The sequence below is a fragment of the Neomonachus schauinslandi genome, chromosome 7 (assembly GCF_002201575.2).
Source record: "Neomonachus schauinslandi chromosome 7, ASM220157v2, whole genome shotgun sequence".
NCBI lineage: Eukaryota > Metazoa > Chordata > Mammalia > Carnivora > Phocidae > Neomonachus > Neomonachus schauinslandi.
In genome coordinates this window covers 54,617,647-54,641,942 of record NC_058409.1, presented here as the reverse complement: position 1 = coordinate 54,641,942, position 24,296 = coordinate 54,617,647, and the positions used below count along the sequence as shown (strand labels likewise).

The window sequence follows — 24,296 nt, the reverse complement described above, 5'->3', positions numbered from 1 at the left end:
TATCATAAAACAGGAAAGAAAGAAAAAGGGGGCAAATGGTAAATTTTCTTGAGTAATCAATTGGTTCTAAATCAGGTGGGCTGGGGCTGGAGAAAGGGGGAAGACCAATATGATGTGATGGGCTGGCTATCTCCAGTCTGGTGGAGAGAAGGGAAAGGGAGAACAAAGTTGCTAGAGCAAAAAGAGAGGATCTAACCTTGGAAGAGAGAACCTGGGAAGAAGTGTGAGCAGGCCCCAGGAGAAGGAACAGCCTGCAAGAGGGAAGTGAGTGCACAATGTCTAGGGGAGTGCTGTCCAACAGAACCTCTGGTGATGATAAAATGGTCTATATCTGTGCTGTCCAATAAGGTAGCCACTAGCCCACCATATGTGGCAACTGAGCATCTTGAAATGTGGTTAGGTATGACTGAGCAAAGGAATTCTTAACTTAGTTGTAGTTATTTTAAGTGTAACTATAAATAGCTGAGTATGGCAACAGTGTTACATAGCACGGTTCTGGAAGTCACGGCCCACCATTGCTTGCCTACTCAATGGCTACCTTCCTTTACTCTTGCTCATTAAATTCAATTTTATTCAGGTAGTCAGAAGCCATGTGTTTTAGGGGAGAGAGAACTCCTTCTGAGCTCTCTAGAGGGAGGGGAATGTTGATCAGTCTAAGCCAGAAATGATCATTACATTCCCCTTGAGAGTGACTGGTTGAGGAATAGGCAAATAATGCAAGTCCCGCTAGTGAGATGTAACAGGAAGTCTGCCAGAGGATTCTGAGAATGTTCTCCAAAAAGGGTCCTAAAGAGGGCATAGTCTGTCTTCTGGTTCTTATATTTTTGTGTGAAGATCTGATGCTTCAACTTGCTGGAACTCTCTCATGCCCCTGAGGGGACAAAGGCAAGTCTGCTGAGGATGGCTGATGTGAAAGGTGGAAGGAACCTGGGTCTTCAGTGACGTTGACTGGCTATGTCATAACCAACCTTGGAATTGTCTTCATTATAGGGAATAACAATTCCCTTTATTCCTACGGATATTTGAAGCTGGGTGTTCAGTGACATGCAGTGAGAGGTATTCCTTTGGGATTAGTCCGTGTTTCTGCCTTTGATAGCAGTGCTACGAAACACAGCATTTTTTCTCATCATTCTTCTCAGACGACCATTCCAAGCAGCCACCATCAGACAAGTGAGTTAATAGGCTAGATAAAAATCTGTTTGCTATTCCTGTTCTAGAGCAAAAGAACACAGACACGTGCTCTGCCACCAGCTCCCCCACGAACACTTTCTTCCCAATGGTCCTGGCTAACAATCAGAAAGTGTTCCTGTAACATCAACAATACCTCAGGACCCATGATCCCGGCCCACAGAAACAATTCAAATAAGCCCGAATCAAGGGAAACAGATTTTCTTGATGCCTAAGCGTAGACAGGACAGTCCTTATTTTTAAAGGGTCAATTCATGCTTAGAAGAGAAGTCAGTCGCACGGCAATCTTTATTTGAATATAATGGAGCAAAAAATGCTCTTTTATTAATAATCCGATGTACATTAAATATCTTTGCAGCTGTTACATGAATGTTAGGTATCTGGCAAGTAAATGTATGCACACTTCCACATCTGATAGATTTATGCTGTACACGAGTCATCCCACACGGAGCATGCCCGTTCACAAGGATACACATGGATGTCTCGGGACATTTGTTAAAACATACTTGGTCAAACATTTTGGCAATCAGGAATCAGACACAGAGGAGCATACCAGAAAGATGAGTTCACAATAGGACCAGCTGTAGGGAAGATGGAAACTCCAGAAACCTGAAACAGAATTTATTGGGGTTCACACATGCAGCACATATATACAGTACAACTGGGGTACCTAGAACATTCACAGCAAGAGGTCTTACAGAGCAGTGAAAACAGGAAAGGAACAAGACAGAACAAAACAAAACAGCCGAACACCAAAACCAAGGACGGGACCCCTGCCAAGATCTCACTGCAAAGGAGAGTGGATGGTGGGCTTAGCATGTGTCCAAAAATGGAGGTTTACCTGAAAGAAAAAAAGCCCTCGCAGGACTTTATTTACAGTATCTAGACATCAGTGAAGGACACATGATCTATTCAACATGTTCCCGGGTCAGGTCGAGGATACATAACCACTTTTTAGATGTTATAAAAGCACGTATCAAGAAAGAACATTTTTTTCTTCTGTTTGATTCAGGACATAGATTTGGCACAATAAATGTCTAACAACAGTGGTGGAAGTGAGATTAAGCAAATCTGTCCAGTTCTATCCAGGCAGGCCTGGTGAATGTCAAGGGTAAGGAAGGAGTTTCCTTCTTGGACACCTACTTGGGTGTGGGAGGGGAGACACTTCATAGCTTCAAACGAGCTTATTTTTGTTCGCACAGCATACATTAGTCAACTTACTGTACATTCTCCCCGAAGGAGCAATACCCATAGGAAGCGGCAGATTCTCTGCACGGTGGGTCCTGTTCTGAGTCAATACAAATGCAGAAAGAAACCCTTCGTGTACTGACGTGAGGTTGAGCTTGCTAAGTCTTTCCTTCCCTCGGACATGTGGGCGATGCTGACCCACAAACCTACAGGACTCAATTTGGTGTGGCCTGGGTCCGTGCAGTGGGAGGCCACACAGTGGTCGGGGCTTCGGGGCTAAGAGTCTGCTTGGCAGCCTTGGTAGATTTCCACAGTGTAAATCCTCCCCTCCACCCCCACCGGCTGATTCCAAGCTATGAATGTGACGTCACTGAATGTGGAGTTGGGAAGATGTGTGCAACAGTATACAGCATCTCCACCATCCAGAGACCACAGTGTCCATCACCCCAAGGGCACGGGTGATGCTAACGTGTGGTAAAATAATTAGAAAGCGATGACTTTCGCATATTTATTATTTTAAGTTTACATAATCTAATTTTTAGTATAATGGCTGTGTTTCCCAACTGGCTCACAAAATGCCCGAAAGGACTGCCTCTGGGGAACGGGTTTGAGTCTGCTCCCGCACATCACTGGCTTTCGGGGCCCCCGTCCCTGTGAGCAGGCTCCGCCAGTCACTCTACACCCCTGCTTCTAGGGTGGTCTGCTAGGCTGGTGTTAAGCCCTGTCGGAGTCTGAACAGAGGGCCGAGGGCTGCTTTCTCCTCCTCCTAGTTTTGGGCACTCTTGGCTCTAAGGGTAGTCTGACTGGCAGGGTAGGCAGGGAGCGGGCAGCCTCTGCAATGTCAGCATTTAAATCGGAATAGAAGGCCCCCAGCCTTTGGCACCGAGCAGACCCTCTGCAGGCCCGGAGCAGCGCCCCTACCTCCCAGGGGTCAATGAATTCCGAGAGCCTTGCTGCGGGCTACCTCGTCTTTCTTTTGGGAGTCCAATGCTAAGGTCTCAGACTTCTGCCCCAGAAATGGGCCTCTTTCGGGTCCCATGCCAATGGTGGCCATCTCATCATGCACGGGAGGGAGAAGCAGCTAGAAATCTCTGGTTCACGGAGCTGTGTCAACACCCACAGTCTGGAGCTTAGACTCCCCGCACCCACTGCCATTCAACACCTTCTTCACCCTTTGGGCCTCCACCAGAGGCATGGATGGGCGCACCCTTCAGTCCCAAGTGTGCCAGGAAAGCTTGGCCTGGCCTCTGTGCACGGCTGGAGTCAAGAGGTGACCAGAGGAGGCAAGGAGGAAGAAGAATAGATGGAAAAGAAAGGAAGTGAGTGTGTACTGCCGCGGGGAGGTAAGGAGGAGAGGGTTTGTGGGTGAAAGAGGAAATCGGGGCTCCCAGAGGGGAGGGGGGCCCCCACCAATTACTCTCTCTGCTCTGCTTCCCCTCAGGCCCCAGAGCTCCAAAGGTCCTTGTGGCTTCAAGACACTTGGCAACAGCTCTGCACTGGTTTTGAACTGAAATCCGAAAAGCTCAGGCCACTAACGGTCAGAACCTGTTTTCTGGGGAGCTTATCTGCCAAGGAGAGAGGGGGCAAAGTGTCTCCAGCCTATCTGCAAAGACAGTGGACGCCAGTCTTCAGAATCAGAAAGGAAAGAGCTCGGGAAGCTGAGGCCAGGGGACAGGGCTGCCGCTGAGGGGGGCGCTGACTTCACTCTGGGCCAGACCTCCCAGCCCCCACCTCTCGTCTCGGGCCATGGAAAGAACTCCGGGACTTTAAAAGCCAGCGTCTCTACGGAGAAGGGGCTATCTTTGCGGCTGCTACCTTCCCTTGAGTGACACCTCAGTGCGACTTCATGCCGAGGCACTCAACGCAACAGCACGTGTGCCTTCATCTCTCTCATTTCCCAAGGATTAGTTAGCAGTCCCTCCAACAAAGGCCGAGAAACTGAGGGGCCTTCTCCTCCCGTCACAGATAGTCCCAATGCCTGAGTAGTTTCTCGACTGCCCACCGTAGGCTAGGGCTTCTTTTAAATTTGGGAAAACAACACTTGGTGTTTATAGGGCGGGGGCTTCCATATGAGACCCCATGGCCACTGTTTTCTCTTTCACGCCCATTTCCTCTGCCTTCACTCAAGTCCCTAAAGCGTTCACTAGCGGCTTATAACCCAGCACAGGGAAGAGCTCCATCAGAATGTACTGAATAATCACATGAGAGGACAAGAGACCAGGCAATGCTCTCGCCACCTCTTTGCCCCACCCAGCCTCGCCGGCCTTAAACAAGGGCCTAGACAGATCCACGAACCGTATCCTTGTAACTCAGAATCCTGGGATTACTGAGATCTAGGTATTGTCGGAGAAAGAGCCAAGAAGGCTCTGGCAAAGCTGTGTCTGGTTGGTGGGATGCTGCTGATAGGAGGGATGGAGCAAGAGAACATCACACGGAGAACTGGCACTCCATACCCGGGACAATAAAGGGACACATATGTCTAGGAGACACTGAGAATTTTCTTTTGTCTACGTCATACATACTGCGAGGAAAGCTTTTCTCAAAACATACATTGTTTGGCAGAAGCGAAAACCGTAAGAAATGTATAGTTCATCTGAGTGTCCTGTGGTGTAGAGTTCTTTCTGTTGTTGCCACATAACCTGTGTTTCTGTAGCTTTGGTCACTGGACCAAGTTCAGCATGACATGGGGGTTAGAGGAAAACCAAATATACACCAATATGAACCTCACCAACCAACCACTTGTCTCTCTAGGATACCAGGTAAAAGCCAAATTCAGACATCTCCGACTTCAGAGCCTTTAGTGCATTGAACAGATGAAGAAAGAGATAAGGGCCATTTTGATATTAAGTAGAAATGACTGGAGACTGTCATATTCTATTTTGGTTGGCAGAGGGAATCAAAAGGTATGCCCACGAAATGACTCTGAAATGATCCCAGGGTTTAGAAAGGCTCCAGTGTGCCCTTCACTGGAACCTTCTCTGCAGTATCTTGCACTGTCTCTGACACTACATTTCTTTCCCCACCTCTCCCATGATATCTAAAGACATCCAGAGAAGCAGCGAAGCAGGTTTTGGTGCACACCTGCAGTCTGCTTTGGTGAGATTTGTAAATGAAGGTGCATTTGCCAACTTAGGGGTATCAATTCAAGACTCAGTTTCTGCAGCCCTAGGTCTTCCTATTTCAAGAACAAAAGGGAGAAAAGAGGACAGCTACAGGACACAGCCTTTGGGAGAACATGGTGACCAGAGAGTTTTCTAACCGTGTCCATGTGGCGGGGTGGGTCCCTTTCCTGAGCAGGCAATGATAACCATCAAACTAGCACTGAGTGGAGATAATGTTCAGGATCCTAAGAAGCGGGCAGCACACACACAATATGGGAACTATGTTTTCTGGCCTATTCCTAGGGGCTTCCCAAACAACCTGCCTACTTGGTAATTTGTCCGTTCCTAGACTAAACCTATTTGGTGCTTGCGAAGATGAGTCCAGCATGAAGGAGGCGGCTAGGGCCCATCTATCTTCTCTCCCAGGGTCACTACTCTGGGTGTAAGGTGATCCTCGGCCTCTGGGTTTGGCATTCTGGATTGATTCCAAAGAGCTAGGAGGACATTTTGGATAGAAAAGGAGTCAGAAATACAGGAGCAAGTGGAACGGTTTCCTAGGCTTCCCTTTTGGCACATACTCTCGTTGTTCTTCTTTTGTGGATGAAACGAGATGCTGGGCACAGGTCCCGGCGCCAGCAGGCTGCTCCGTGGACAGAGCTGAGTTCCTGTGTAATCACACGGCTCTATCTTAAGCCAGCTAACCCCACAACAAGCCAGACAGGCCCTGCCACATACTTCGGGAACAACCTGAGCTCTCAGAGAAAATCAAGGTGATGGGAACAACGCAAAGGAGGCAGAGAAAACTGCGCGGAAGGTGGAAAAGGTGGTGACCAAGAAGGTTTGTGACCACAGACTGTCCAGGAGATTAGAATAGATCCCTCTTGGGCCACCTGGGAGGCTTGTATCAGGTGACGGGAAGGCCAAGAAAGACCCTTGTGAAGGGGATGTATGGTGTCAGGTCTCACAAAGTGGGGTTCTGCTCATTTAATCTCATTCTGACCCAGCCAATGTTCAAATAAAACTCGGCATCTGCTAAGCTCTGCAGCTTGGGAGACTTTGTACACATTTAGTGCTACAACAGACATGTGAGACATTTATGATAGTGGACTTTGCTTACCGGACTATCTTAACTTTCAGAAAGCTAAGAAGACTAGAGACAACGACATCCATGCACATTTCTCTTGCTTCTGAATGGGCTGATGAACAAACACATCTTACTTTGGTAGTTGTGATTGTACATGCTGTGTTCAACTAAAACAGCCCTGCTCGGGTCCTCACATGCGCCTTTTTGAAGAAGATGAATCAAGGGGTAGGTAGGTAGGGAAATGACTCCACGTGGAAGAATAATATACAGGCTACCTTCCCGGGTTGTGTGAATGCTAGCTTTGTTCTCCAGGAATATTACAGAGGCAGAAGTGAGAGGCAGTTCCGTTTCTTTCCCTGCTTTGCTGGCGTCAGCCCAAGAGATCTCATCTAGTCTTGTCTGATTCTCCCTCTTTCTGCCACCTTTGCAGTTTGGGGTTGGCGTTTTGCTGATGTTCTGGCCCTGGGCTGACCTCCCCAGGGAACCACCCTCTTCCTGCCAGCCTCCAACACCAGGCTGCCCCCTTTACAGACCTGAATGACTTCAAGGGGTGATCGATTCATGGCTATGTTCATGAAAGAAAAGTTTCACAGAGTCAGAACTCTGCACTCTGGAGCTCCAGGAGCACCATTAGGAAGGGGAGAAGGAGGCAGAGGGCCTTTGGGGTCAGGATGGGGCTTTGAAGGGAATGGCTATTGGAGACAAAGGCTCTCCCTTCCCGGGGCCCCGGGGCTGCAGCCTGCTGGAAATGCTATAATAAGTAACAAGGATAACCCTTTGACAAGACAGAGTTAAAAACAGGAATACTGTTTTAATATGGGATTTATTCCTGGCTGCTGGTCACTGCTGCAAGTCTATAAGGAGGCTTCAGATTTCAAAGAAGATGAATAAAAAAGATGAGCCTGGAGGAGGGGCAGGCCTGAGGGGTGAGAAGGTCGCAGAGCTGACAGCCCGTGGGAATGTCCTGCTGACCTCTGTCTTCCAGGGACAGGAGGATTCCAGAGGTAAAGCAAGCAGCCCCAAACCACCTTGTCTGCCAGAGGGCCCCTTGCTTGGACCAAGCCGGCTGGGGTTCCGCTCAGAGCTGGCAGCCGGGAGCACGAGGACCAGGGGACGCTAGAGGAAGAAGACCCACTTCAGCGCTACCAGCTAGAAAGCCCAGTGTCAAGGGTGCGGGGGCGCCGTCCCTCAGAAAGGTGGTACCCTCAAGGCAGCATTTTGCCTTTCCAAACGCCTCTAGAGGGTGGACTTCTTCCTCATTTGCAACTTACAACAACGGAGACGACTGACCATCTCTAGACTGAACACAGTTTGGACGAAGGGCAGAATGAGGCAGGCAGACCCAGGGTTCGGAAAGTGGCTCTCTCTCTTGGAATCTGCTCCCTGGCAAGATCAAGGGTAGCTGGGGTGGGGGCGGGGAGGAGACGGGGGTAAACAGAGGCAGAAGATCTGTCTCTGATCTCTGATCTCCTAACATTCTGGCCCCCAGGCCACCATCACAGACACCAGCGTGACTGCCTCCTCAGATTTTTCAGGACTGGAACTGGGCAGAAATCTGGTGTATGCCGTTCACTCAGATCTTTGCCGCTCAGGGCATAGCCTTTATCCGTCTTGTTAGCAAAGCCACCTTCCCTGTCAGGCCTCAAAAGAGCCCCACCCAGCTCCGTTTGGTGCCACATGGTTTTCTTTGAAAGGCCCTGCTGTAACAGCAAGAATTAAGCTGGGTGTCCTTTTCTGAGTAAACAGGAAATATCACTCTGTTTGGGAAAAAGAAAAAAAAGAAGAGTCCCTCTCCTCAGCACAAATGCAATAATATGCCAACTTATATTTCCCGTGAATGTGAAATCAGAAGCAGTGTCTATTTCTTAGGGCAGCATAGGCTCCTCAACCTTCAGGGAGCAGGATCTCAGGGAGGCCCGGCTGCCGAGGACACTTCAGCAACGCTTCCACTGACTGACTGTTGGGAGCCGGGAGCACCCCCGTTCGGAAGGGAACAGGGCCTGAAAAACACTGCACACTCACATCTAAGGGGCAGGGTGGTATGCATCTACATTTCAGTCACGGCAAGAGTTAGCGTTCTGCTATTTTACCACCTTTTGAGATCTGAGGAGAGCAAAGAAAAATCTGAAGCCTTGAGTCAGTCCGGAGGGTCGACACAGGGCAGGAGACAGAAATGCAGTATTACGGATGGCCTGCTCCCCATTACATCAGGGCCCGGGTTCGTGTGTCGGGCAGGCGCAAGCTCACCAGTCCTCCACACACCAGCACAGTGGAGGCCAGCAGGACGGGGATCGATTTGGGGAAGCTGACCAGGGAGCCGAATATTAAGTTTCCAAGGACGGCCGCTGCTTTGCACAGGGCATTCAGGAAGCCAAAACCTGTCGCCCTGCAAGGGGAAGAGACACAAGACAAGGTTGACAAAGTGACTTCCCAGATGCAGCCTTAAACACAAATGTCCTCAAGGACCGCCAAGAAGAGTGTTGTATCTCACGAAGGCAAGCAATGGAATGCTTGCCAGCCCATCCGGAGGTCGAGAACCTCAGCTCTTGGTACTGGTCCTTCAGCCCTCTGCTGATTTTCTCCTCACCTTGACTGATTCTTATTCTGCCCAGAAGTTCCACTTTATCGTGAACAGAAAGAAAAAGGCAATTTCAGGGCAAAAAGTCTCTTCTCTCTTCCAGAGTTAAATGAAAAGACAGGACCATATATGTCTTAAAATTTTTCTTCCCCTCCCTCTTTCCTCATAGCTCCATTAACGTGTGAGGTTTTAAATAACTAAAATCATGGAATTTTCAGACCAAATCAGGGATGACTGGCTTGTGTTCCTCATCTTTCGGGTGCCGTAGAGGTGAATTATCATGCTCTCTCCACACATGTTTTGGGAGCAGGCAGACACCGAATGCTGAGCAGGGGGGCCACCAATGAGCTAACAGCACTTCCTCCATCCTCATCAGAGTTCTGTGTGGAAAATCACGTCCAGGAAAATATTACTGGGGAGAATCCGGTCATCGGCCTAGAGAAGCTCTTGCTCATTCTGCTGGTATTTGAGTGTGATTTTACTCTAGGAAACTTAATTTTGCTCATGAGGGTACTGACGTCACGACATACTATGAACGTCCTCAGCCTCTATGTCAGTTCACTTTCTCGTCCGTCATGGATACATCTGTGTGTTCAAGGCAAATTGAATGCAAGATCATTGTTGGACACCTTTTTCCCCCTCCAGAGGGAAGTGCATTTTATACGCTGTCAAATGTAGCATCCAGTACACCTCTTTCTTTGATTTGTAAATGCGTAAGTGTGGGCTTTCCTTCGGCCAGTCACAACTGCCCATCACTCTCTGAGCTGTTCCTAGTACCATTTTGTACAGAGTGTAGATATTCATTGTGGTTATTACCCATCCGCCCCCCTTCCCACACCACAGAGAGGAATACGCTGAGTTCCTACAGAACTCAGCCTGTGACTCTGTCCAGGGCCAGTGACTTCACTGGTCAGTACGGCCCTAAAAAGAGGTAGCAAGTGCCAACTTTCTTTCTGGCCAAGACACCTGGAAGGTAGAGCAGGCAGACCTTGGCCGTGTGGCAAAACTGCCAACTGCATGGAATGTGGAAGGGGTGTAACAGAATCTCTGACAGAAAAACAGGAACTTCTTGAGAAGAGAGTAAGCTAATTTTATATGCTTCTTCTTTTTGGCTTGTTTTTAAATAAAGAGACTAGTAGTAGCAACGACCACTAGAAAGGTAAGATTTAATGTACTGACAACTATTTTCAAACGAAATTGCTGGAGGCTACCTGCTGGGTACTGCAGAGGACTTCAGTAGAATGACACCATCATCCACCGCCTCCCCCACCTCCACGGAGATGCCATGAGGCTGAACTCCTCGTTTGTTCAGTAACACTTTTTCGAGCAGTTTTAGGTTTTCAAAAAAACTGAGTGAAAAGCAAAGAGAGTTCCCACATAAACCTTCACCCCGCACCCCTATTTTTAACATCTCAGTGTGGTACACAGGTTTATAATTGATGAACCCAATATTAGTACATTGTTATTAACTCAAATCCGTAGTTTAAGTCAGGGTTCATTCTGTGTTTTGTATTCTGTGGGCTTTGATAAATGTATAAGGCCATGTATCCACCATTACAGTATCATACAGACTCATAGTTTCACTACCCGAAAATCCCTGTGCTCCCCCTATTTATCCCTCCTCTTTCCCCAGTAACTCTGCCCACCACTGATCTTTTTACTGTCTCTAAGTCTGCCTTTTCCAGAATGTCAGATAGTTGGGAGTCCTATAGTAGGTAGCCTTTCAGATTGACCTCCTTCGCTTTTTTTAAACCACATTTTAGTTTCTAGATTCTAGGCTCATAAATTACCAAATACATCTTCTGGTAGTAAGATAAACTGTATCAGTCTGGGAAAAATGGCTAGTGTGTATGGTGCTGATAAGAGGAAAACATTCTTCCGTAGGAAGAAGTCTCTCGATGCTGAAACTGCAGAATGACCCAAACAGAGTTTACAGCTGGGTTAAAATAACTGTATTTTCCCAAGCCATAACTCTGAACAGGGTATAAAATATGGGTGGCTATCTCCTTATGGTATGGACAACTTCCTGAGATTTCTGGACAGCGCTGAAGAGACACGCACTGGGAGCATCTGGTATCTGAAGCTTAAAAAAAAAAAAAAACCCAAACGAAAATGATCAAATCTTTATATTCTATGACTCTCCATCTTCATTTATCGAACAGAGACAGTTCCTCACACGAAAATCTGGTATGGATACGAAGCATAGAGCCTCCTTAAATTAGCATTGGCATTTGAGAAAATGTGATCGTCTTTTCCTTGGATAAGTAAATTCTTTCTTCAAATACTTGTGATTTGGAGGGTTGATTTCCCATGCATCAGACACACAGCCGTGTTACCAAAATCATTCTCGAAGTAGCTCTCCCTTGCTGGTTGTCTGTTTATAAAGTAAATAAGCTTTCAGTTCATTTACTGCCTTGCTCTTACTTAAAGGCAAGCCATGAACTTCTACAGACACACAAAGTACAAGTTACCCCATGCTCATTAAGTCCTCTGAGGGTGGGGAGCTGAGAGTTTGCAGAGCTCAGCATTTCGCTGACTTCTCAACAGCAGGACAAACTACTGAATTTTCTTCAGGCCAAAGATGTTCTGTGCCTTCTCTTAACCAACAAGTACCAAGGAGAAAGAATGAACTGATCTATGGTCTTTCTATAAACTCCATCCCTTGTTCCCCTACCTCTCCAGCCAGAATCCTTTGTTTTCAATTCTTGCTCAACCTACTTAAATCTTTTACATGGAAATTCTTTCCCCAAACAGTACCCTGGGACCCCGGCAGCCCCGTTCCACATTTTATCACGGTGGCCTTGTCCTGCACCATTAACTCCCTCTGAGAGCCCAGTGCTAGTGCAGGGAGCTGGCTCACTGCGGTGCTCCGGCTCCGCTGCCGGGGGCGTGGCCTCCAGAGCATCCCTTGCCGGGCTGTGGCTTCTCCAGGGCCTTCCCAATGGAGTGGGTCCCAGGGCATTTATATCATTTTTAGCTTTGGTTAGAGGCTGGGAAAAGGAAACCACTGGCACCATTCTGGATAGGGTGAGGAAAGTTTTGCCCTCACATTCGGCCTCTTTCTTAAATTTCGTTTTTCTGACTTCAATGCAGGATCAGCCGTGGCTTTTACGGGGCTCCTGGGAAGAAGCAAGGGATGCTGAATAATAGCAACAGGTAGGCCGTGCCTGGCACATGGTAGGCGCCGTGCCACTGTGAGCCATGGTTTCAAACGCTGACTGAAGGATCCGTCCCACGATTGCTGAAATCAGGAAAACAAATTAAATGCTCATTTTGAAAAGGCCTGAAATGGGGTAGATCCAGACTCAGCTCATGGAATTTACCTTTTAAGGGGTAAAAGGGAAGCATTCTCTTTGCTTAATCTAAACTTTTGGAAAGAACTTTTTCTGGACAACTCAGTCAAATCACTGGTAGAAGTTAAAAAAGGAGGGACGCCTGGGTGGCTCAGTCGTTAAGCGTCTGCTTTCGGCTCAGGTCATGGTCCCAGGGTCCTGGGATCGAGCCCCTCGTCGGACTCCCTGCTCAGCGGGAAGCCTGCTTCTCCCTCTCCCACTCCCCCTGCTTGTGTTCCCTCTCTTGCTGTGTCTCTCTCTGTCAAATAAATAAATAAAGTCTTAAAAAAAGAAGTTAAAAAAGGAATACGAGGGACTCAGCAAGGGGCATTTTGGAAAGTACAGGCAGTCCTTAAATCAGTAATATCATAACCCCGTCTCATCTGCAGGGGAGATGTTCCAACACCCCCAGTGGACGCCTGAAACTAGAGATAGGACCGAACCCTATATATACTATGTTTTTCCTATATATACTTACTCATGATAAAGTTTACTTTATAAATTAGGCTCAGTCAGATTAACCATCACTAACAATAAAGTAGAACAATTATAACAATATAATAAAAGTTAGGTGAGTGTGGTCTCTCTCTCTCAAAATATATTATTATACTGGGCTCACTCTTTTTTTTTTTTAAGAATTTAAGTAATATCTACACCCAATGTGGGGCCTGAACTCATGACCCAGCCGTGAGATGGAGAGTCCCAGGTCCCACCGACTGAGCCAGCCAGGTACCCCTGTCCTCACTCACTCTTCTCGTGATGACGTAAGACGAGGAAATGCCTACATGAGGAGATGACGTGAGGTGAGCGACGCAGGCACTGGAACGTGCTATTAGGCTACCACTGACCTTCTATCGTTGTGTCAGGAGGAGATTCATCTGCTTCCAGACCTGAGGGGACATGAGTCACCAAAACTGCATAAAGGAAAACCTCAGGTAAGGAGGAACTACTTTACATTGTGCTCTAGGGATTCACCCAGAAGTTGGCTCTTGAAAGCACAAAATGAATTTCATTTTTTCTCATGGAAACAGCATTACAAACGATGGCACGTTTCCCAGGTTTATCTAAAAAAGCTATTTCACCACTGGATCCATCCAAGCGACTGGACTACCATGCTAAAAGCACTAGAAACCCCTTGAATATTTGTCTACGAGGCAAAACGGCCCTTAATATAGTCCTAATGTCCTAATTCTTCTATGCATTTATTCATTTAATGGTCATTCATTAAGCTTTATGTGCCACGCACTACACTAGGCACCAGCGAGCCCGAGATTAATATGACAAAGTCCCCTTTTGCATTAAGACAGATGCAAAAGGATCATGGTAACACAACATGCTAAGGACAGTAATACGGCCAGCCACAGCGTACAACAGGGGTGCAGCGGATGGGAGGTGATCTCAGGGTGGGGGTGCGGCACTGAGGGAAGACTTCTCAGAGGGGATGGAGGTGAAGAGAATTCATCTAGAAGGAGCAGGAGCTCACCAGGTGAAGGATGGAAATGTGGACAAAGGTGTTCTCTGACTCTCAAAACACCCTCACATCTCTCTAACTTATCTCTGTGGTACCCCACTCCGTCTTAGACACCCCCACAAAGGCCCCTTGAGCGCCAAATGGCCTGCCTTCCCCCAGCCCCCCAAACAAGTGTCCCACGTCCTCGGCTGTTTCAATGTGGAGTCAGAAGAGTAATCTGGTGGAACTCGGGTGCACGGCCCTGTATGACCACAGTCTCGCCCAGGGGTGCTCAGAGCTGGGGGCACACCATCACCCATGCAGCTGTGACAACACGGTTGTGGAGACGCCAATGCCCGGGGCCACCCCCGCAGACATTCTGACCTTACTGCTCTGCTGGGGGCCCCGGCACTGGAGTGTTTGGAACTTCCAAAAACTGGTGTGTCCAGGGCTGACGACCCTGGATTCTTCCAGAGATAACTGCATTATTGAATTGATCTGGATTTACTATTATATGCCAAAAGGAGATTACAAAAGCAAAACACCTACTCCACCCCTCCAAAAAATGGTTTTCACTTCTGAATTCCCTTTAGTGTGCTTCCAATCATATCCTTGTTTTTTACGAATCACAGGATTTATACAATTTTGCTTCTGCTTTCCCCCCAATCATTAATAAAACCATCCCATGTTGTTTATGTTTTAAAATGAAATGATGGGGCTTCTAACCATTATTTCTGTAACCATACCACTGGGATAATTAGGAGCTTTCCAAACTGGGGGAACATGAATGCTACTGCAATAAACACCTTCACACGCAAGACCTCCTTCGCTTGGATGTGTTCATTAGGAAATATCAGGCAGTGTAACCCAGGCGAGGGAAAATGTTTATGATATGGTTGGGGTGGGGGGAGACTGTGGCCCCCAGGAGAGGAATCCAAGGCAAAGGCTTCATCCAACCTCTTTTCTTCCCCGTCTCTACGCCAGCTTACGCTGCTTTTCACAGCTTATTTCTCCCAGCGGCACTCTGTTTCTCACGTAACTTGAATCATTTCTTTTTCTTCCAACTCTTATGCAGCCACTGGGCAGGCTGGGCTCTGGGCAGCCATGAAGGTCCCCCTGCTGAAGGAGGTCCTCCTTCCTGCTCCCCCACTAAGGCCTGGCTTGTACCAATCTCAGGGCTCTCCTGTCTGGATTCAGCCTGATTTGGGGGCAGGATTGTAGAGTTTTTCCATCCATTCATCGCTGCCCCTTTAGGACAGGCACAAGATACTTGTGGAATTTCCTGACATCTTCAAAATATGCTGGAAGTAGCCTTCTGTAAAGGGCATTAGTCAGGCCATGTTTGTTTGCTGATTCCAGCCTACCCTCTTGCTTGTTCAGAGGATAGAACTCTAATTTCACATTCTTAAGTCAGAAAAAACTGAATTCAATTACTTTCTTGAGCTTCAAAGAAAGAGAAAGTTTGTCTCATCCAAGTAAGTAGTGTGTGTATGTGTGTGGTCTGTGTGTGTCCTCCTTAACCCGGGAAGACGGCATCCTATACCACTGTAAGCAGGGCTTGCCTTCCACACAAGCGAAGAAGGACTTACCTATGGTTTGTGAGCCAAGAGGAATCCCTGGGCGCAAGGTAGCCCTCCATCTCCCTCCCATCCCCATCACCATCAAGGGTCTCCCTAGTGCTTGTGCTGTTGATACGCCAATATTCATGGTCAGGCCCTAATGGAAGTCTTTGTGTCTTCCCCTGTATCTGATGAAGCTAGGTGGGAAGTAGGTGAGTTCCCCGGGCCAGAGTAGATAGTGATGGGATGAAAGCAAGCACTGGGAGGCAACTTGGAGTTCATCTAAGGCCAGGATTCGTGAACAGGACTGTAGATCCCAATTCCCAGGCAAGCTTCTTAGAAGTCAATTCCCGGAGTTCTACCCCAGACCGGCTAGGACAGGGGTAAGTATGTCTGTGCTGGGAGCAGCACCTCGGAGTCACAGACCTGGGTTTGAGCCTCAGTGACAGAAACTTGCCCAGGGCAAGTTTCTGCCCCTCTCTGTGCCTCATTTTCCACTCTAGAAAATAGAGTAAGCCTCCTTACTCTTGTAGGCTTGGAGTGACGATCACATATGGGGTAAATGAGATGACCTAAATGAGATGACCTAAATCCAGGCACCGAGCCTGACATACCTCCGTTTTGCAGATGAGGAAACCAAGCTCCAGAAAGGCTAAAGGACTGATCTAAGCTATTTTCTGGCAGCGCCAGGCCTCCTCCCCACTACTGATGGAGGAAGGCGAAGAGAGGAGGAGAAAGGGTTTCCAGTAGGCAGTGCTGTGTGGGCCAAGGGGGAGCTGGCTGCTGAAGCGTCGGGAGGTCACAGGCTCTGGACTGCAAAAGCAGAAAGGGGTGCAGAAGGCAGCCAGAGGGAAGGGAAGAGGACTATCCCTCATTCACAACAGGCCTAACCAGCTTACCTAGATGGGGGAGGAGGGGTGCGGTGCGGGATCCCACATGGGAAGGAAAACCACAGCCCATAGCCAGGTGAATTTTAAAAAGCATCCCCTTCTCTTCCCTTACTTTCCCCTCCTCCCATTCACCTAGAGCTATGCAAATAAATAAGGAAAACAAAGTCCTGCCCTGAAGGAGCTCACATTGTAGTGGGTAATAGACAGTAAACAAACACACCCCTTAACATTCTATCATCATGTGTACTGGTGGTAATTTGCTTTAAAAGTACTTCAGTACAAAGAGGAGTTAAGTTGTTCTATACTCTAGAATTTAAAACATGTAAACCAGGAATCAATAGGCCAGAGATAGATATTTAGGGCTTTACACATCATTTTAGAAATCTGCATGAGAAAGTTTGTTAATGCACGCAGAGACAATGTTTCATTGGTGATAGGAGTGCTTGGTATGTAGTTGACTGGAAAGAATGTTCTGCCCTTAGCACCATGGATGAGCAAGCATCCTCCAAGCCCAGTAGCCTCAAACTGGTGGAATGGTACCCTTGGCTCAGACTCCAGATTCTAGAGCCCACTGGTCCTGCACCCTAACACTTAAAGGCCTGACCAGACCCAGGGCTGATGGTCCTGCTGTTGGCATGTCATCATGGTCCCATAGCCCTTTCCTGTAAGGACTTGTTCAGCAGAGAGATGGACTTCCCTGGAGTCAAGAACAGGCTGTAAGACCGCTTCTGTGCCCATTTGCACGTTCGGTAGGATTTGCCACCATTGCAATACACCACCTGAGAGAGAGGCGGGGGGTGAAGGACATGTCTACTTCCTACCCCCTCACACTCCTCTTCTCACTGCCAGAGACGAAAAGGGTCTGACATTGCCTGAATGGCCAAAATGACTCAGGTCACATACATATATAATACAATGACAAGGTCTATAAAGATAAAAATGATAGAAAAAAATACTTCATGTCAAGATTGTAAAAAAAAATTAAGTGAGGTCTTTATCTTCATAACCACGGATGCAGCATGCCGTCATTTTGTCTCTCAAACGAATGAGGCACAGTTTCGCTGAGTGGTCTCGCTGAGGTCACCCAGCTGGTCAGTACAAGATCCAGGCTAGAAGACCTTCAGGATAGAGCATGGGGAGGGGCTTCGGGTGGCTAATTCTGGGCAGATGCTTTGGGTTAGCTCATGGAAAAAAAGGACCTTCCCATGGCGCTGGGTGACAGCAGTGGCTGCCCAGGACGAGCAGGGAGTAGCAGGTGGGAACAATCACAGGCTGACTTTCAAACGCTTTCTGAGGCCATGTCTGAAACTGTGTATGTGTAAGGGGGAAGACGAGAGTGGGGGTCGGTGGCCAGAGAAAGGCAGGAGCACATTGCTGGACGAGTACCCGGGGTACAGGCCTGCTGGCTCGGGCACAGCTTGGGTTTCACCATTTACAAGGTGGGAGCTCCTCGCCCTGAGCTCCATGGAGAAGGGGTCAAAGTGGCCACTGGGCCATAAGGACACAGGAAGTGTCCCGCAGTGGAGCTCTGTCACCCCCACAGGGTGGCAGCAGGAAGTCACTGGCTGGACACAGAATGACAGGAAGGCAGAACTGAGAACCCAAATGAGCCGGTGCATGAGTCTCTTACGTCAGGTGGCTATGTTTAGGATTTTCAGGTGGTCTAAAACCTTGACTAAGGAGGACAGGAAAGGAAGGGAGCCAAAGGATGGGGTTAACGAACACTAGGTAAATCCAGGTCAACCTATCATTACATATTGTTTCCTCTTTGAAGAGTCGAAGAGATGAGGGAGAAGTTATGATTTTTCTCATAGTTAGAATACAGGGGATGGAGTCCAACCAGCCCGGACTGAACCCAATAAATGGATTGTCTCTTGTGTTGGCATCTCGCAGTCCAAGGAGGACTGAGACAGTTTAGATGGTGGCAGCAGCTGGGTGTGGAGAAATGATGGAAAAAGGAAACTCCCCTGGACCAATGTGTTCCGTGGGTGGGGCCCCCTGTTAGATCTCTGGCAAGCTGGGAAAATCTGTTCTATCTCTGGCACAGTGCTGCAGTCATATTTCTCATCAACTAGAATAATCTCATATCTTATCAGTTGCCCTTTGTTTACATTACAGGTAATAGGTTCCCTGCTTATTTTTGACGCAAAACAGGGGCTGATGTGTGTAGGGATGATTAGAAACTGTCAAAATACTATACAGTGACTTGTATATTCAATAAGGCTCACACTTCAAAGATCTATTGTTTTGCTCTGCTCTCCATTTCTTCCCTTACAATGCTTCTCAGAGCTGTCCTGACTTCCCAGCCTCACGGACACATACTCAACTTTGTTTGCTTTTTCCATCAGCCCCACATCCCAGCACGAATCCCTACTACTCTCTCCTTCAAGGCCACACCTCAGAATTCGGAGGCAGGGGAAGAAGCATCCTGCGTGGACCACTGAGTCCCAATCACCGTGGTCCTCGGGGACACTGGGAACCTGGCCTCCACAAGGATCCCCAGCTGTCAGTGCAGAGTTGGGATGAAGAGGAAGGATCAAATGGAGGTGGTCGGCTAGGGTGAGAGCAGGGTGAGCGTTTTTGGTTCTCTACTCTCCTGGCCTGAGTTTCTGGATTTCTACTATTACATGCTGTGCTGACTCTGGATCTTCTTACCTCGATGGATTTACCCCGACTTGACCCTTTACCTTTTCAGATACATCATTCTTCTGTAGGCCTCCCTTTGGTTTCCTTTGCCTTCAACTACCTGCCAGGCCACTCTAACCCTACTGCCCGGTCTCCACATATTGTCACCAGCCCGGGTGCCAGGAGAGTGATGTCATAAGAGTGCAGAAGAACAAAGGGATGGCTGCTTGTCTTCAGACATGCATGTGTGTACACTCGTTGACTGTCCCTAAGGTCCTCCTGTCTCTACACATGGGGCCATTTCTCTCCCACCTGCGGATTCAACCCTGTCTGGGGTGCAGAAGTCAACTAAACCTCAAGGTAGGTCAACCCTGATCCTGCCTCAGGATCAACTGTTGCATGATTGGGAGTCTGGCCACTGGGATTTTGCCATGATACTAGTGAGCAGGCCCTTATCTTTACCGTCATGCCGGTAACTTAGTTGCTGCCATAACCCCAATTCAAATCATCAATTCCCATCATCTGTTTGGTCCACCAGCAGCATCTATCACAGCTGATCAATCCCTCTTCCTGAACTACTTTCTTCACGTGGTTCCTAGGACCTAACTCATGCCTTTTCTCTTTACCTCACTCCTAGTTGCTTCTCAGTCTTCCTTCCTCACTTCTCCTCATCAGCTGGACCTCTGAATTCTCCCGTGTCTCCAGACTAAGTCCTCAGAACTCCCCTCTTCTCTACCTACATGTTGTCCTTTGATGGCGTCATCTGACATCAGGACTTTAAATTTCTTCTCTATACTGAAAGGGCTCAAATTTTTACCTCCCACCCAGGCCTCTTCCCTGAACTCTGGTCTCATACATGCAACTGCCTAGTTGACATTTCCATCTGGATATTTCATAGCATCTCAGACTTAACAGGAAAAAACTGAGCTCCTGATGCTTCCTCCCTAACTTCCCCCTGACACAATCTTCCTTATATCAGCCAAGGTAACCCCAGCCTTTCAGTGGCTCTGGTCAAAAACCCTAAAGTCATTCTGAGTATCCGCCCCGCCCCCCGCCACCGCCTACCCCCCATACCTCACATCCAATCTTTCAGCAATGTCCGTTGGTCTTCCACATATTTGCAGAATTGAACCAATTCTTACCACATCCACTGGCACTACTGTCTCTTGCCACAACTGTTGCAGTGCACTCCTCATTGTTCTCCCTGATTCCACCTCAGACCCTCTGTAGTATATTTTAAACACAAAAGCCAGTTCTCCTTTTAAACATACATGAGATCATGTCGCTACTTGGCCCCAAACCCTCCAATGGATTTTCATGAAGATCGAAGTCCTTCGTGTCTACTCTGCCCTATTGCCTCTTACCGTCCACCTTGCTTATGCTGCTCCAGAGTGACAAGCTTCTTTGCCCCTCCTCCCACTGGCCTCCAACACTTACAGCTTAGGACCTTCGCACTCACTGCTGCCCCTGCTGTGAATGTTCTCTTCCCAAGTAACTTCCGGCATCTTTGCTCAAATGTCGCCTTTTATAGTTGCATATTCTTAGACCATCCTGTTAACAATTGTAAGTTCCCGGACTCCAGGGCTCTCTGTGCCCATATGTAGCTTTATTTTTCTTTATAGCAATAAGGACCATTTGATATAACTACTTTACTTATCTAATTGTTTATTGGCTGTCTTTTCCAAGTAGGACATAGGCTCCATCAAGCCAGGGTTTTCTGCCTGTTTTGTTCACTGCTGTACCTCAAGAACGAGAGTAATTGCTGCCACATGATACATATTCCAAAATCATCCAGAATTTAATGACTTAGTGAAGGAGCACTCTATCCCCAGCTCAGGTGTCTTTCTGGCATCCAAACCTAATAATCCAAATGCCTATCAGACATCATGTTGACATGAAAACCCAACACATCCACAATGGCAGCTCATTATCTTCCCGACCCCAGTCCAAACCTGTTCTCTCTCCCTCCTGTGTCCCAGTCTCAAAATGCCCAACACCATCCACTCAACTCTACAAGCAGAAACTGGAATCATCTTTGATGACCTCTTTCCTCACCCTACCATCTAACTTACCATGAAGTTTTGTTTATTATATTTCTAAATATCAGTGAACATGTTGAATGTTGATTTAGCTCCTTTCCCACCCACATTTTTCTGGTTCACATCACTATTTTCAGCATCCTAACCAGTCCTCCTGCCTCTTTTCTGGCCACCAGAATAAACTTCTAGCCCTTCTCTGAGCTTGTCCCTCTTCTTCCTAAAATACTTCAAGGGCTCCCCATTGCCCATAGGATGATGCAATTTACAAGATCATTCCTGATTTGTTCCTTGATTACCTCTGTTAACTCTAGCCTCCAGAAATTTTCAGATAGTATTTCATATGTCATCTGAGATGTTCTTTCTCCATCTCTTTGCTCAGCCATCACCTACTGTTTTTCAGGTCTCAGCTCAGATGGCACTTCTTTCAAGAAGCCCTCTTCTCTGCTTTCACAACACCACGTACTTCCCTCACAATGACCCTGACACCTCACTCTATTATACCTGATGTTCACTTGTCCACAAACTCTGTGAGAGTAATGACCACAAATGGCTTATTCATGGTTGTATCACAGGCACTCAAAAAAAAAAAAAAAGGCTGAATGAATAAGTAAACAATATTAAAATTCATATGGAGATGGAGTAGTCATACTTTCATGAGCATTCCCACTAACTACAGCTAAAAATACTGGATATTAAAAAGCAAACATAAGAAGACTCTGAAAGACAGAAAAAAGGCAGAGATGCCAGGGACCGTAGGTGAATTCCCTGCATTTTCTTTTGCTCCACTGATCTCAGACAAATCTGAGTTTAGGAGTGGTGAGTTCCCTGCATTTTCTTTTGCTCCATTGATCTCAGTCTCGGAACTGAAGAAGATGGCAATGTGGAAATACCATCAGCAACAGATTATTTAAAAAGCCCCAACAAACCCTGTTCTCTCTAGCCAGAGGACCAGGGTAGGGGCAGCCTAGAAAGACAAAAAATGTTTAGACAATAATCTTTCTCCTCCAAATGAACACCAAAAAAATTATAGCCCAAATGCCAGCCATACCAGCAAAAGCCTAGGAGAGAGCCTAGACTTCCACCCTCACAAAACTGTGATGTGGTGACTCCATATCACCACCAAAGTGGTATCAGGGAAGGCTAAGTAGGGAGTTTCATCCTTGCTGGCCAGTGATGAGCTCCTTCCCTTCTCCCTTCTTTCCCTCCATGGTATCATGATCGTGAGGGGAGCCTGGACTCCCACTGCTGGCCAACATGAATGAAGATATCACCCGCTCTTGTGTGTCAACAGAGGCTGAGTGGGGACACTGGATATCTACCTCCACCAGGCAATAATAAGGCACTGTACCCTTTTCTCCCCACAGGGAGGTGTCCAGAAACTAAAGGTTTACAAGAGATTTAAAATCTCATACCAGGGGCGCCTGAGTGGCTCAGTCGGTTAAGCATCTGCCTTCGGCTCAGGTCATGATCCCGGGGTCCTGGGATTGAGTCCCGCATCGGGCTCCTTGCTCCACAGGAAGCCTGCTTCTCCCTCTCCCACTCCCCCTGCTTGTGTTCCCTCTCTGACTGTGTCTCTCTCTGTCAAAAAAATAAATAAAATCTTTAATAAATAAATAAATAAATAAATAAATAAAATAAAATAAAATAAAATAAAATAAAATCTCATACCGTATTGCATGGAGCACTGGGTGTTATACACAATGAATCATGGAACACTACATCAAAAACTAATGATGTACTGTATGGTGACTAATATAACATAATAAAAAAAAATAAAGTCTCATATCATAATAGGAAAATGACTTTTCACTTGAATATCACTCATCCTAAGAACAACTGGGAAGATCTCAAACAGACTGAGAAAAAACAATTAAGAGATGCCAACCTAGAGATGACAGAGATGTTAGTATTTTCAGGCAGTCATGATAATAATGCTTCAGTGAGCAATCATGAACACACTTGAAACACATAAAATATAGAAAACATCTAGAAAAAATAGAAAAAAAAAGCTTAGTGATTAGGCTCAACAGCAGAATGCAGGAGTCAGTGGAAAGAATCAGGGAACTGGAAGAGAACAATAGAAATTTTCCAATAAGAGAAACAGAGCAAAGAGATTGAAAACAAATTCACCGAACATCAAGGACCTTTGGGACTATCACAAAAGATTTAATACTCATGTCACTGGAGTTCAGGCAGAAGAAGAGAAAAAATATTCAAATATATAATGGCTGAAAGTCTTACAAATTTTTTTTTTAAAGATTTTATTTATTTATTTGAGAGAGAGAGAATGAGAGAGAGCAAGCACATGAGAGGGGGGAGGGTCAGAGGGAGAAGCAGACTCCCCGCCGAGCAGGGAGCCCGATGCGGGACTCGATCCAGGGACTCCAGGATCATGACCTGAGCCGAAGGCAGTCGCCCAACCAACTGAGCCACCCAGGCGCCCAAGTCTTACAAATTTGTCAAGAGACACAAATCTACAGATTCAAGATACTGAGTAAACCTCAAACATAATAACCCAAAGAAATAACCCAAAAAAATACACCAAGACCAAGAATAAATCTTGAAAGCAGCCAAAGGAAACACCCCCTCATCTATAGGGGAAAACACTGAGATTTCTAGACTCCCCCCTCTCTACATGTTGTACATGTTTTCAGAATTCTCCTAACAGCTTCTGAGCAGCAATGCCACCCTCATCCACTCCAGGGAACACTGGGTTGTATCAGTCTTTAAAATCTTAGCCTTTCTGCATAATAACAGAAAACTTCATATCATCTCCACTTTAATTTGAAGGGCTCCTAGATAGCTTCTTGATGGGGGCTGGTCTCTGGACATAACCAACCATGTGAAGAGAGAGTTGAAACTTTCAGCCTCCCACCTCACCCCTGACTTCTAGGGAGGGGAGAGGTGCTGGAGATTAAATTCAGTCACCAATGCCCAAGGATTTAATCAATCATGCCTACATAATGAAACCTCTATAAATCAAGAGAGCTTCCAGACTGGTGAATGCATTCACCTGTAAGGACGGTGGTACTGTACCCTGACTAACTCCATGGGAACATGGAGGCTCAGGTACTTCGGACTCCTCTGCAGCTCACCCTAGGTATTTCTTTATCTAGTCCATTATCAAACCTGTTCAGGGCTGTGGAAATTCACAAATCTGTAGTTGGCTGGGCAGAAGTGTCAGTTGCCTGGGCACCCCATTTGCAGCACGCATCTGAAATGGGGCGGTTTTGTGGGACTGAGCCCTTTAACTTGTAGGATC

The 24,296-nt window shown here is 47.1% G+C and overlaps 1 protein-coding gene across 2 annotated transcripts in view; it reads right to left on the bottom strand.

Annotated features, from left to right (window-relative positions):
* Positions 1-8,763: 8,763 nt before the first annotated feature.
* SV2C (synaptic vesicle glycoprotein 2C) overlaps positions 8,764-24,296 on the bottom strand; it is a 152,408-nt gene continuing 136,875 nt past the window's right edge. For both annotated transcript variants that reach the window (XM_021700088.1, XM_021700095.1), the window contains one exon: positions 8,764-8,947. In XM_021700088.1, coding sequence (XP_021555763.1) covers positions 8,764-8,947 — 184 coding nt within the window. The remainder of the gene's footprint in view (positions 8,948-24,296) is intronic.